General features: G+C 44.0%; 1 protein-coding gene across 4 annotated transcripts in view; it reads right to left on the reverse strand.

The window, feature by feature from the left end:
• The window catches only part of SBNO2 (strawberry notch homolog 2), a 107,736-nt gene that overhangs the window by 6,078 nt on the left and 87,075 nt on the right, over window positions 1–14,583 (reverse strand). For all 4 annotated transcript variants that reach the window (XM_088149385.1, XM_088149382.1, XM_088149383.1 and 1 more), the window contains 10 exons: window positions 14,295–14,407; window positions 12,063–12,134; window positions 10,354–10,462; window positions 9,511–9,585; window positions 5,797–5,940; window positions 4,987–5,081; window positions 3,863–3,955; window positions 2,012–2,143; window positions 1,844–1,920; window positions 399–589 (listed from right to left, as the gene is read on the reverse strand). In XM_088149385.1, coding sequence (XP_088005511.1) covers window positions 399–589; window positions 1,844–1,920; window positions 2,012–2,143; window positions 3,863–3,955; window positions 4,987–5,081; window positions 5,797–5,940; window positions 9,511–9,585; window positions 10,354–10,462; window positions 12,063–12,134; window positions 14,295–14,407 — 1,101 coding nt within the window. The remainder of the gene's footprint in view (window positions 1–398; window positions 590–1,843; window positions 1,921–2,011; window positions 2,144–3,862; window positions 3,956–4,986; window positions 5,082–5,796; window positions 5,941–9,510; window positions 9,586–10,353; window positions 10,463–12,062; window positions 12,135–14,294; window positions 14,408–14,583) is intronic.

Raw genomic sequence — 14,583 nt, forward strand, 5'->3', positions numbered from 1 at the left:
ACTGTAATCAAAATCCTTAATAAACATGATATCCCAAAAGAACTACCTAGATTTCTGTGTGGGATCTTGAATGCTGCTCTGGGGTAACTGCAGAATTTTGGAAATTGCCAAAGCCTTGTTTATGTTGTTCATTAAGGCAGAGTTTCTTTGAATGCTTTGAAATGCTGTGTCCCAGATTTCTCCCCACCTGGGCTGAGTGGCCGGTTATAAGATAAGCTGCGAACGCGATGCCTCTTTGCTGTTTACTCTCTCTTCCGTTCCTCTCCCAGCCTCCCCGCCATCTCCCACAAGGTTTCCATGCCCTCAACGGCCACTTCCAGATCTAGGACTCCAGGATCGGAGGTGATTCCACCCTTTGCCCCTTCGCCACAGGGGAAAAGCTCGAGTTCTCCACTCACCAACTTGCTTCTTCTTCTCTTTGGTCTTGAGGCGGACGATCTGCAGATAGCTGGTGTTGGTGATGTTAGCCATGACGCTAGCGATTTTGGTCCAGACGCGCAAGAGTGCCCCGCACAGCATGTAATAGTGGCGTAAACGTGTGCCCTGGAAACATTCCTTTCCCTCCTGGACAACCTTGCAGTTCCTGTTCCTGTGGGGTTTTGTTTTGAGGGTGAGTTGGGGAGGGGGGGAATTGAGGAACAGAAGCACAAGAAGGAAAAGTTACAGACTTGGTTTCCTTTCACAACCATCCTGCATCCTGCTGTTTTAGGCTTCCTTTCCAGAAAGAATGGGGTGGAGGATCATTAGGCAAAACCATTTATTACACCAGTATTTTGATCTGCGGTGGTAGCATCAATCCATGTCTATGCCATGGAAGCCAAGCCACCAGGGGCAGAGAGAGGATGATTTCGGTAGTAGCAAGTCAAGTAGCACTGTCAAACTAGCCTTCATCCCCCCTACCCCCTTTTGTCAACCTAGCCTCAAGAAGAGCTGGGAACTCAGTTTTGAAGCTAAAAAAAGGAATCCTCAGGGCCAAGTGCCAGCTTGGACACTTCATTCCCCTTTATTCAAAACAGATGCCCACCTCATCCAGCTTCCAGTTATACTGGGCTCCCTCTGTGGGCCACAGGGAGCTTGTCAATGAAGAAGAGTTAAGGTGGGCAGGGGGGAACACTGCAAACTGCATTTTGGTCCCACCACCTTTTCTAGAGGCCCAGATTGGGCAGGAACAACATTTTTAGCCCAAAGGTGGTGTTATTAGGTTTGGGGCTGTTTTTCAAGAGCAAAGGGGGCTCCGTAAGACTTGTTGAGACTCAAAGCAGCCCTTAAAAAAAGTCAAGCTCCCCTCAGATCAGCAAGGCTTAAGGTGTCCAGCCAACCTTCCCCACTGTGGAGGAGTAGAGAGATCACCCTGATGAAGGAATGTAAGAGCCATTAAGAGCAAATAAAAGACAGCTCAGTCCTAGGAAAGAAGGCATGAGGAAGAGACTCAAAATAACTCTGCCTTGATTCTGTTTGGTATAGAGGGGGCAGAGGGAAATTCTAGGAGGTCATCAAGTTGTAATCTATCCCATGACTGAAAGTTGCATTCCTGGAACCCTTGCTCCATTTGTTTCCTGATCTGGCCTGCCCTGAAGGGCTGACACCCACATAGGGTTTAAAAGAAAAAAGGACCCCCATCCATTCCAGGGTTGTCACTTCACTGGCCACACCCCCAAGGCCTTGAAGGCCAAAGAAACTAAAATTGTGACTCTATCAACACTACCATCAGAAAACCGTCTGCCCGTGTGCTACAGTCTGGCAACGTGCATGTATGCACGTCTCCATTTGCCTTCTAGGAAACCAGAATGCTTCTGTTTCCTCCATGTTTCTGTCTTCGGGACAGCCCTTGAAGGCGACTTACCATACAGCATGGTTGCAGTGTTTCAGGGAGAAATCGTAACTGCTCTCCCAGTGGGGCTGAGCATCTGCTGATGACACCTGCACAAAAAAACAGCAAGAGGGAACTATCAAGGACAGGATGGATTGGGAATGGCGGAGGAGAAAGATGGATCTGCAGACTATGCCTTACCGGCTGGTACTTCTTAAGAAGGCTGTCCATGGTCTCCAGCTGGCTCTGTTTCCCGATGTTTGGCTTGTAGAGGGTGAAGTATTTCCCCCGGGTCTGCTCTGCTAGGAGGCAAGTGTATTTGTTGCCTCGAACCTGCAGGGGGCATAGAACTCGTGGTCAGTTCAGGGGGCAAGGGAGAGGGAGTGGTGCTCCTTAAAACTTGGTACCGCAGATTAGGAACTTGGTGTCACACATGGGCTCAGCGCATGGACAATGAGGTCCTTGCAGGGCTGGCATTGACCCACCCAGGTTGCAGACAGCCATCCTGGAGAGGGGTCATCACATAATCCAAAGCAACTTGAGCAGGGAGTGTGGGATGCCTAGCAGCTCTTGAGGACGGGCAGGGACAAGGAACAGAGATTGTTGGGGGCTTGGTTGTTTTCCTGCAGATGTTTCAAGGTCACCCTAGGTAACAGGATCAGTGCGAGGGAGAGAGGGAACCCCGCTGTCCCTCGCACTGACTGGTCTTGAAACGTCTGCAGGAAAACAACCAAGCACCCAACAAGAGCAAGGACCAACAGTTCAACTCTGAGCTCTGTATATTCTCTACTGTTGGAGTTATGAGATTTCAAATAACCTTTTAAGCAACTTTTGGCTGCATTCTGATGATTGCTATTGCCTTGTTTAATGATATATATTGTTTTATGCTAAACCCACTCCATCTGCTGGGGAAGAGGCCACCTCCTTGTACTCCAAATGTTTTGGCCATCAACTCTGGCCAGTTGGAGCCAAGGATTATGAAATCTGTAGTTCAATCTTGTAATGAACACTGTGTGGTCTATTTCTGCCTTGGTTCCCCTACAAGAGAACTTGGAAAGGGTGGAAACAGTAGTGAGGTGCCGCTGATGCAGAAGCATAGGTGCAAGACAGGACTGCCGGCAGAAAATTTATGCTTCCATGCTGGCTGCGGAAGATGGGAAAGCTGAAATCCACCACATCAGGAAAATGTCATTCAGGAGAAGATCAAGACCTGTGTTCCACTGTTCAAGAGCTCTGGACATGGAATAATGGATTTCAGTTGCAGGAAGGCAGATTCTGACTGTTGTGAAGAACTTCCTACCCATGAAGAGTAGTCTGATGGTGGAACCACTTGCCCAGAGGGATGGGGGACTCCCTCCACTGGATGTCCTGAAACAGAAGCCGAACTACAGGGCTGTGCAGTGTTTTGGATTCAGTTTGGAAGAGGTACTTCGGTATTTCAGAAAATGCAGCAACACGAATGCTGCTCTGCCTGAGACTCGTTAAAGCAGTCACTGCACGAATCTGGAAACAGATGCGGCTGCTTTAATGAGCAGAGACAATTGTAGCATATGTGCTCCTAGTTGTTCCAAAATGCCTCTTCTGAATGGAATTCAAGGCACCGCACAGCCTCTTGAGCAGCTGTTTGCTTTCATTTGGATTCCTGCACTGAGCAAGGGGGTTATATTCCATGTTCTCAGTGGCTGCTTCCAGCTTCAGGATTCAATGCCAGGTCACCCAGAGCAATTTGGAGAAGTTGTTTGTGGGTTTTGTTTCAGTTTTTCTGAATCAATTTACAGCTGTTGCTTTCAGTCTCTATTAAATGTGCTTGGAGACTGCTTCAATTTTACAGTGATATTTTCCCCCCGCTTACCTTGCACATCTTCTCTTCTTCAAACAACCTCCTATTTGCCAGAATAATCTCCTCCTCCCCAAAGCCCCTTAGCAGAATAACTAAAAAGGGAAGGTTTTCACTTCTGATGAAGATGCTTACCAACTTCTCCCCTTGCCCTACAACTTTATCACCCAAAAAGTGGCCATCCCACCCCCTCCATCCCCACCAGTTTCTCTTACCTTGTGAGAAAGGTAGAACCCATCATTAGGGCCTGTTAGGTGAAGTGACTTCTCGAATGCCTCCTCCCACTTCAACCCTCTGTCCACGCTGATCTAAAGGTGGGTCAGAAACAAGCAAGGAAGTTGTTTGAGTAGTGTAGAAGGCAGACCTCCACTGACTGACTTTCAAGTTCACATCCCAGAGGAGAAAAGTCCTAGAGGGAAATGTGGACCTCCTTGTGCTGCCTCAAATGAGATTTACCACCTCTGCTTTTAAGGCAGTGTTTTGCCAACCTGGAGACTTCTGATAGAGGTAGTCTCCAATATCCTGAAGGCCCCAGCCTGGCAAAACTATTTGTAGGCATCAAAAGTATTCAGGAGACACCCTAGCAATGGATGTGAAGCATCTGGTCAAGACCTGCATGAATGTTGTGTTTGAACGGTTTGTTCCCCTTTTCCTTCACCCTCTTTGAAAAAGCATTCTACTGAACATTTAATTATCACAATTTCATGTATTTGCATTCAATTATTTTTCTCTTTTTCATTCTGTTTTAACTGAACTCCAAGTAATTCAATAAGTGCATTTTTACAAGTTTAAACCGTTGGGCCTCATTGTTGTTCCGTAAGATGAAAAATATCAAAACTGGGTGGGAGGGTAGGTGGGTGAGGAAGAGAGTTCAGAAAGGAGTATGAGAGTATGATTTATGAAACTGTATATGGCATGAAAAAGCAGACAGAGGCGTTCTCGTTTTGAGCTTGGGACATTCTGTGAGAGTAGGAACAAAGCATTTGAGCTCAAAACATTTTTCATGCCACTAACGGTAGCTTACTGAAAGAGCATAAGCTTTGCATGTAGAACAGTGTTTCTTAACCTTAGCAACTCTAACATGTGTGGACTTCAACTCCCAGAATTCACCAGCCAGCATGTGTGGACTTCTGGGAGTTAAGGTCCCCACATGTTAGAGTTGCCAAGGTTGAGAAGCACTGATGTAGAAGATTGCAGATCCAATGCATCTCCAGGCAAAAGTAGGAAAACTCCAGTCTGAGGCTTGGGAGAGATGCAGCAAGTCAGAACAAGCAGAGGTTGACAACAACCAAAAACAGGTTTATGAACCAAGTCCTATATTCCTCTTGCAAATTATTACCTTGTAAAAGACCACCTGGCCATCCTGTGGGTGGCCTGGTGTCAGGAAAACCTCTTTGCTCTCCTCGTAGATTTCATCAATGCCAGGAGCCAGGTCTGAGGAATGGAGAAGGTGGTGTGAATGAGTAGGGTGATATCTCAGGTTGGAAGGAGCTCAGAAAAATATGTGGACGGAATGGTCCCCAAATCTCTCTCCCTCCCACAACATACACACATGACCATTTGTTCCATCTCCCCCTCCATCTCCCAGTCTTGTAGTTCTATAATGTTACAGGGCTGCAAATTCAAAAATGGAGAGTCCATCCCTTTCAGGAGGTAGCCTGACTGCTGTGACATCACAGAATGGCCAAGGTTGGGTTATAATAATTCCCTGCCCACCCCACTGCCTTCCATTATTGGGACCATCCAGTGTTCTAGGGGAGTGTTCCTCAACCTTGGCCATTTTAAGATGGGGGGACTTCAACTCCCAGAATTCCCCACCTAATATGCTGGCTGGGGAATTCTAGGACTTGAGGTCCATACATCTTCAAGTTGCCAAGGTTGATAAACACTGCTCTAGAAGGTCAAGGACCACTCCCAGTTCTGACACAGGGCCCAAGAAGAGTATTCTTCAGTATCTTTCTCCATCCCCAATACTTTCTATATATGGAAAATTATTCTTTCTTACCACAATTGGTAAGACAACTGATCTCCTCTATGGTAAAGATGGAACACTGTGGACTCCCAGAAGCTTGTAATTCATTTCATAATCTCCCTTACAAGGAATACAAGTGTGTGGATGTCGCCAGCTTGGTGTGAGCCTGCTCCTTACCCAGAATCCCCATGTCGTATTTGCCATCTTTCTTGTCCCTCTCGATCAGGTAGTCAAAAGTGTCATTGAAGTACTGAAACAGCAGATTCTGTTTGTCAACCTCCAGGCCCAAGATGCGATTCAGGAACTTGGTGATGGAGCAGTCTGTGAGAAAAAAATAAGCAGAGAGAAGGACACCACACATTTAGTTCATCCTGGACACCAGTTGCCCTACCCCCAAAGATTTATCCAAGGTCCAGACTGTGGAGATCTCAGGCCTGAGAGGCTCGTGCGTGTGTCTTAACACAGACTATGCTTGGTGCAAAATAAAGTACCAGGTGCATAAACTAAGGATGAAGAAGCATGGAGCCTCTGAACAAAGGCTCACCCTCCAAACCAATACCAGAATCAAATTTGCAACTCTTCTCACTCAAACTCCAGTCCAAACCTGGTGAGATCTCCAGGATCAGAAAGTTTTCTTCTAGTTATAGGAAAGGAAGTTGAGCTTTCACCGCGATCTGGAGATGACGGCATCACCAGACCAAAGCCATTAAAAAGCCTCATCCCCATTGGTGCCCCTACTGAAAGAGGAGTTCTTCGTTTTATACGGACACATACAGTTTGAACATGGAAAGGGAAATGAAACCTACTAAATCAAAGTTTTAGGAATGCAGGTTTAGGGGGAATGAGTCACGTGAAATCAAATGATTACACGACTCAGGGCATGGGGCCATATGAAGAAACAGAGTAGTAAGGATGAGCTCAGCAGTAACCCAATAACCATCAGAATTATATGTATTAGAACTGGTGGTTATCTGGTAAACATCAGCATTATACTTCTGCAGGCAGAATGGGGGAAGACGTTGAGTAATTCTGTGATAAACAGTAATTGGTGCTAAGTACCATAGTTAGAAAGGACTGCTACTAGTATTAATGGCTGGTTGAAATGCAGAAATCAGAGAAATGGAGAAACCTGAAATTATAGAAAGATGTGGACTGGAAATAATAATAATAATAATAATAATAATAATAATAATAAAGAAGAAGAAGAAGAAGAAGAAGAAGAAGAAGAAGAAGAAGAAGAAGAAGAAGAAGAAGAAGAAGAAGAAGAAGAAGAAGAAGAAGAAGAAGAAGAAGAAGAGGAGGAGGAGGAGCAGGAGGAGCAGGAGGAGCAGGAGGAGGAGATATGGTTTTGCAAAAGGAAGTCTTCATTCATTGCCAACACCTGCTTCAAGAAACATATATTCCAGCTGTGCACCTGGACATCATCAGATGTACAACACTGGAATCAAATTGGCCATACGCTAAGAAACAGAACAAAGAAAAATGCAGTCCAGTCAGCCAAGACACTTGTGCAGATTGTAGAAGAGGCCCTTGAAGGCAAAAACGTGGCTTAAACTTAGAAAACTAAAGAGTGTTAGTGTGCCAGCAAGATCTGATCTGGAGGACATACAATCAGAATATAAAATGGTCATTAGAATCAGTACACTTAACTTATGCAGTGGAAACCTAAGGAACTATAAGAAGAGAGGCTGAAAATTAAAGTGGAAAAAAATCTTCCCAAACTTGAAGGACAGATCCAGGTGGCTTTGTGAATAAGCTATTCTGACTGGCAGAGGAAGACTGAAAGTAAAAGCTTTAGACGCCAGGAAGAACATTCTGCAGCTGAATGCAGGCTTCAAACATTAAGCAAGCAAGGAGCAGAAAAGAGGTTTCAATCAAAAATATCAGCAAATGGAGGAAAGTAAGAAAGAAAAGGAAAATGGGGGATGTTTTTAAAAAGATCAGAGAAATTACAGGAAAATTTACCGGTAGACAGGAAAAGTCAGGAGTAGGGCTGCGTAGCAGTCTGCACTGAAAGGAAAAAGGCGATTCAGACCACACAGGGACATCCATCTTGTCCACAACTCCTTGAAGAAGCCACATCTTCTCCTAGGCCTGCCCAGCGATTCCAGGAAAAGGCATATTTGATTTAAGGAAGCACTGGCAAGTATGACACACATGCTCACACATGCTCTGAATCACTCTTCAAATCTGGATTGTTGCATGACTCTTCCCAAGAGTAATTATGGAAGAGAACTAACCGTGGCAAAGAAGGCTAATGGAAGATGGAAAGGCTCCACTGGGGCTTGTTACAAGCAGGATAATAGGATGACAGAAATATCTGAAGAGACAGACAGACTACATTCAGGAATTTACACCATAAAGGAAGTACATCAGAAAATAGACAAGCTATCAAGTAGAAAGCATGAGGCCCAGAAAAAATACTCACCGAACTGTTTAAGAGAAGAGGTTGGGAAGTAATATGGAAGACGGCTATAGCCCAGAGCAGTGTTTCTCAACTTTGGTGACTTTAAGACGAGTGGACTTCAACTCCCAGAATAGATAGGAGTCTATCATTGGTTCGATGGTTTAAGTTTTTTTGTCTTTAATGCTATGCTGTATAAATAAATCCACCTACCCAGGGAGGTGCAAAAGAATGTGCACATTCTTCAACTGATGTGCTCATTGCTCATGGAAGCGAAGTTTGGCTTAAGAATTCAAAAAGAAGATAAAACCATATACAGACAGAGAAATGCCAAAAGAGCTGGCAGGTTTCAGAAAAGGCACAGGGAGCGAACACAAAATGGATAATAGAGACAGCAAGAACATTTAAGGTTTATCTGTGTTTTACGAACGTTGACTACAAGAATTTAGCTTGTGTAGATCATACCAGAATATGGAATAGATGAAGCCTAATGGGTGTGTCAGAAAACACGGTCATTCTTCTGAGAAATCTTTACAGTGAGCATGAATACATTTTAATAATGGTGGAACCAGCTGGAGTCCAAAGAATGGTGAGCCACTGACAATTTGAGATATGCAGGTGAGACCTATTGGTTAGCCGAAAGTAAGGAAGAGTAAGAACTGAAACTAAATATGAAAAAAAAAGGATTAATGTTAAATATCAAGAAAACAACGAGAATGCCAACCAGCATGTTTAATGAACTCACAGTTGGAGGTAAAGAAGTGAAGATGGTAGACAGTTTTCTTTTCCTGGGTTCAGGAAGAGATAAAATGGGCAGAGAAGAGGCAATTAATCTTAGGGCAGAAGATAAACATAGACAAGATATGATAAACATAGACAAGATAATGAAGGGTAAAGCAATGGTGTTTCCAGTATTAATGTATGGCTCTGGAAGGTAGAGACTGAGAAAGAGCAAAAAAAAAAAAAAGATAAATGCCTTCAAATTATGGATCTGAAGTATCACGGCTTGGGGCAATGATCAGCAAGCAGAAACTCAATACTTGGAGCATGTGATGCAAACAGATGTAGGACTAGAAAAAAACAACTTTGATTGGCAACTTTGAAAGGAGGAGGGGAAGACCATGGACAAAGCAGATAGATAGGCTCAAAGAGATTACAGGACTGCCCTTGGCAGAGCTACATGTTACTCCTAGAAACAGGTTGAGATGGTAAGCCTTAGTCTATGCAGTCACCAGGAGCTGATCCTGACTCAATGTCATTTCACTAATTTTGCAAATAATCCATTTGGACTTCTTATTTCTGTGCCAACTTGTTGGGAGGACAGAAGGAGAGAAAGAAAAAAAAACAATGAAAGGATGGTGCAGAGAAAATGAGTGAGGAAGAAAAGAAATACAGAGCTAAAGAGAAAAAAGGGGAGGAAGATGCCCCATCCTGGACTGCCCGTAAGAAAATAGTTGGAGGGAACACAGCACAAGGGTGCGGCTTACCTTTCTCCATGCTCATGAAGCCGTATCGCATCTCCTTGCAAGAGATTCCCACGGAGAGGAGACATTGCTTCATTTCTGAAAACCCGGAATTTTTTTAACAGGAAGGCAAGGAGAAGAGGAGAAGAAGAGAACAGTGTTAATTTACAGCTGTTGTCTGATGGAAACAATGTAATTGATAAGACTTACTAAACTACATTTGCGTGTGGATCAAGCTATGATGAAACAAAAGCATGTTGGATTCCTTCTTATAGAAGAGGGCCTCTTGGGACATGCAGAATGTATCAGTGCTTGTAGCCAAATTATAGAATTTAGAGTTGGAAGATCATTTGGAAATCATCTGGCTGGGGAACTCTGGGAGTTGAAGTCCACTCATCTTAAAGTTGCCACGGTTGAGAAACACTGGATTAATCAGTTAACCACTGGAGCCCTAAATTGCGTCTGGACCCCAACCTTCATGTAGCTGTGTGTAAGGAAGGTCTAAAGAGGCTGAAATGGGAGGAGGCACTTTTCTGCTAATCATTACAATAAACTTTTTTGCAATCGAAGCTCTTTGGCAGTAGAACCACCTTCCTCTACAAACAGGAACAAAATATTTCTTTGGCTGGATATATTTTAGCAGATGGTGGCCCCCAACTGCAAGATCCCCAAATTTGGCATGGGATTGAACTCAATGATCTCTGAGTTCCCCTCCAAGGTTAAACGATCACCAGATGGTGGGAATCTATCACTGCTGGATTTTGAACTGGGAACCATCCAGGTTTGTAGCCCATATCCTTCCCTACGGTAGAAGATCAGCTTTGCCCTTCTCTTGATAAGATGATATTCCCACCCATCCTTGCTTACCACTGAAGAAAGCAGCATCTCCTTCTCGATAACCCTTGGGCAGGGGGACTTTGTTCTCTGTCTGCTGGAAAATGGTGCGCAGGACTTTATCGAGGGCTTTGATTCCATACTGGGGAGAGGTGAAGAAAGGCATCAGAAATCAGGCCCTACACAGGCATAGCATCCTGGCTGGATAGAGCTCACATTAAGAAAATCAACAACCTCCCCTGCTCAGCCTCCCACACTCTGCCTAGAAGAAGACAGGTCCTGAGTTGCAGAAGCTATTCTGCAATCTTGGTCTTTTGGGGCCACCTGTGCTGGATTTGCAAGACATGGAAGAGAGAAAGGTCCCAGCTGTGGGAAATGTGATGCATACAGGCAGTGCTCTGAGGACCCCTTCCCACTTTTAAAAATTATGGATGACTCCAAAAGAGCTTCTGTTTGTGTGGGTTATACTTAGTGAGATTTACCATATTAAATTGGATGCATTCATAGAATATTTATTTATTGAATCATGTAAAAATGACAATATTAAACCCATTAGATATTAACATGAACAAAAATGTAAAAACCCTATTTTTTAACAAATAAAAAATAACAATGAGAAGAGTGACATTGTTTTAAGTGTTTCCAAATGTATTCAACATCTGGCAAATAATTTTCATTTTGCGGACCCTTGAAGAGAGTCTTGGGAGACCCCCAAGGGCCCTTGAACCATACTTTAAGAAACACTGACCATAACTAATTACACTAGATGGCCTCTGATTAAGGACATTATATTGTTGAATGCTCTGAACTGGCAGGGGAAATAACTAGAGTCCCTTCTGTCTCTAGGATTCACCGCCCTAAAGAGGGTTTTCAGAAGTTTGTGGAGGAAGATGACGGTCAATCAACCAACCACTGATTGCTATTAGTCATTGTGGAATATCGTGTGCAGAGAAGTCTACTTCTGAGTGCCTAATGGTTGAAGCTATCATCAAAGGAAGATGCTACTGACTTTATAGCCTGCTTGTGGCCTTCAGGCATGTTGGAACTGACATGCAGGACTACATGTGACCTGATCTGACTCAACAGGGCTCTTACATTCATCAATCTTGTTCACTTCTTGCCTTGGATTTGGAGATTATGTCATACACTGAATGAACATTTTCCAGCATGTATTTGCATTCATAAACTTAGAAACAAAACAAAAAAAGACTACAAACTGCAGTCTCATAGTTTCTCTCACTCCTTGTCTTTCTACAAACTCCCACCCCTAATGGTTTCTAAGATCAGCCGGATAGCACAATTTAACCAAAGAACAAAGGCAAGAGTGACTGGCAACAGAAAGTATAATAGGAAGGGTGGTGGGAGCGAAAGCAAATGACAAGGAAGAATTCATTGAGAAAAAGGAGAAAGAGTTGAAAAAGAAGGATAGGATGTAAACCGTCTGTTAGACTAGCTGTTAAAGACAAGAGTCAAACATATTAGGTCAGAACAGCCTTTCCCAAGCTGTCAATCTGCAGAATTTTGAGGATTACAACTCCTGTCCTCTTCGTTTAACCTGGAGAAGGCTAGCTGCATTTTCCACTTTTCGCACCTCTTTGAAAAGCTATCTTGAGGACAAAAAATACACGCATCGGATGCCGTGAAAAATGAAGGCAAAAAAATCATGAGTCCGTAGCACCTCTTCTAACTAACAAATCTTATTCAAAGGCAGAAGCTTCTGTGAACTGCAGACTTATCCTCACCTTATTCTCAAAGTTGTACTTGCTGAGGTCCCGGGATTCAGTCGCTCTTCGGTCACCGTGAGTTAAGGCACCCTATTGAAATGAGAAGGTAACACATGCACAACAGCTTGTGCTTTTCAGGGGCTTATTCTACATTTTGCTAACACGATTAAGAGCCCAGCTTGACTTCCTCCCTTTCCCTTAATGTGCCTGGAGTAGTTTTCTACTGGCAAAAACCAGGCCAATAAAATTATTCAAGGGCTAATCATTTTTGTTAATTGACTAGAGATGATAGACTCTATGTTTGAAGAGAGTATTTTTTACAAGGTTAGGAGCTGGAGCAGACCAAAAAGGGGTTGCATTGGTCATACCCTGCTTCTGAACTAGACACCAGGAGGCCAGTAACCTCATATCCTTTTGATGTTTTGGACTACAACTACAACTCCCACATCCCTTGCTGTGGTGTCTGGGTTGGTGGAACAAAGCCCAAACACCTGAATGGACTGGAATGCAGCTGTTGAAAAGAAAGTACCCTAGTTCTGATGTAGGAAAGCAGTCTGGGAACATTTCCCCCTCCCATTTTAATTTCCCAGATCGTAACTTTTACAACCCCCTGTAAAGTAGGCTCAATATTATCATCTCTGTAACACTGATAAGGAAGAAAGCAGGAAGTTGAGAACAGCGACTTAAGCTGAGACAATTTGGTGACTCTCTGGGAGATCTAAATGAGACTGACAGACTGTCACAGCTGTCATTTGGACTACTGTAATGGGCTCTATGTGGAGCTGCCCTGAAAGACCATTCAAAAACTACAGCTGGACCAGAATATGGTTCCTCAAGTAGTTACAGGTGACCTTAGCACACCCATGTTACCAGTTGGTTTCCAGGTGCAATTCAAAGGGCTGGTCATCATCTATAAAGCCCTTCATGGCTCAAGGGCTGAAATTTGGGGTGGGATGGGGAAGTGCTTTCAAATTAGATTCCAAGCAACTGCCTGGCCAAGTTCCTGTAGTTTTCTTGGCAAGATGTTTGGAAGTGGCTTCTCCTTGCCTTCTTCCTATGGCTGAGAGTGAGGGACTGGCCCAAAGTCCCCCAGTGTAATGGACTATAGGAAGAACCTTGAGGAACAGGAGGAAGAGCTGCAACCAAGGCAACAGTCAGATAAAAAAAAATTGAGTCCAAGGCCGAAATGTCATTCAAGTTACATTTCTGCCTTGGACTCAAATTTCTTTTATCTGGCCATTGCCTTGGTTGCGGCTCTTCCTCCTGCTCCTCAAGGTTATTCCTACAGCCCATTACATCCAGCTGCTTCATGCCTAAGGCAGGACTAGAACTCACAATCTCCTGGTTTCTAGCCTAGTGCCTTTAACCACATCACCAAACTGTCTCTCAGGAGCTGAATACCTCTCTCCAATTGTCTCTGCTCTTCCGATAATATCTAGCGGCGTGGGCATGCTCCAGGTCCAATCAACTAAAAAATGCCATCTGGTGGGACCCCAGAACCATCCCTTCCAGGATACCTCCCCCGTCCTCTGGAATAACATTCTCCCCTGAAAGTCTGGTTGGCTCCAATCTTGCTGCCCTTCAGAAAAGCATTCAAACTTGGCTTTGTAAGCAGGCCCTACACCAGGGTGATTTGTAATCCTGCTTGAATGGTAGCTAGTATTTCCTTTCTCACTGGGTTTCTCCAATGCTCTATTACTATACTTTTTAATTGATTGTAGGCTGCCTTAAGCCTATTTTGAATAGGTGGCCTTATAAGCTGAATAAATTAATTTGTTAATATTAAACTCTGAATTGCACCCTAGCTCTCCAGGGTTCACTTACTCCAATGCTTCCCAAACATTTCCCCCAAAATGGTCGTAACTCGAGGACTACCTGTATTGTACAAACAATATCACTGAATGACCTTTAAGTCATTTCAACGAATTGTCATTGGTAATTTCATCCATTTTTGTCTTAATAGGAATACTTTGGTAGATTTTTGAATGTATTTTAGTACATGTGGAAATCTTTAAGTCAACTTACATGTCCCTGTTGTGATGGGTAATGGGTTCGTGTGTCGTTACCCAAAGAAAAACCACTTTTACCCAATTCTGGGTAATTTACCCAGGTTTGGGAAGCACTGACTTAATCAGTAGAAGAGATGCCCGCCATTCTTATGATTAGTATGGAACATTCTTGAGTGGGAAGGTAGATGGATAAGGAAGATATTCAGAAAATGCTTTTGGACAGGGAAAGAGAGTGACTTACAAGGCTTTCCAGGCGTTTGGCCACGATAGAAGCAAACCGCCGCTCACCAGCCAGTTCAGAGATGAGAAAAATGTACTCTGGAGCAGACACCTGGTTGGAACGGTGCGTGCGGCCTGGAAGGAAAACCCACACAGTGAAGGGCTACCCCACAGCATAATGCAGCTTTCCCCAAATGGGCCACAAATTCTAGAAATCATTGACTCGACGGGGCCAGGCTGAAAAAAATGGGCCTCCTTGTGGTGGCATGTATCAGACAGGTCCAATTTTCAGTTAGTGACGTTGACTTTAT

Source organism: Python bivittatus, unplaced genomic scaffold (genome assembly GCF_059951505.1).
Source record: "Python bivittatus isolate LINGU-HERP-01145 unplaced genomic scaffold, Pbiv_v1 ctg000580_np1212, whole genome shotgun sequence".
NCBI lineage: Eukaryota > Metazoa > Chordata > Lepidosauria > Squamata > Pythonidae > Python > Python bivittatus.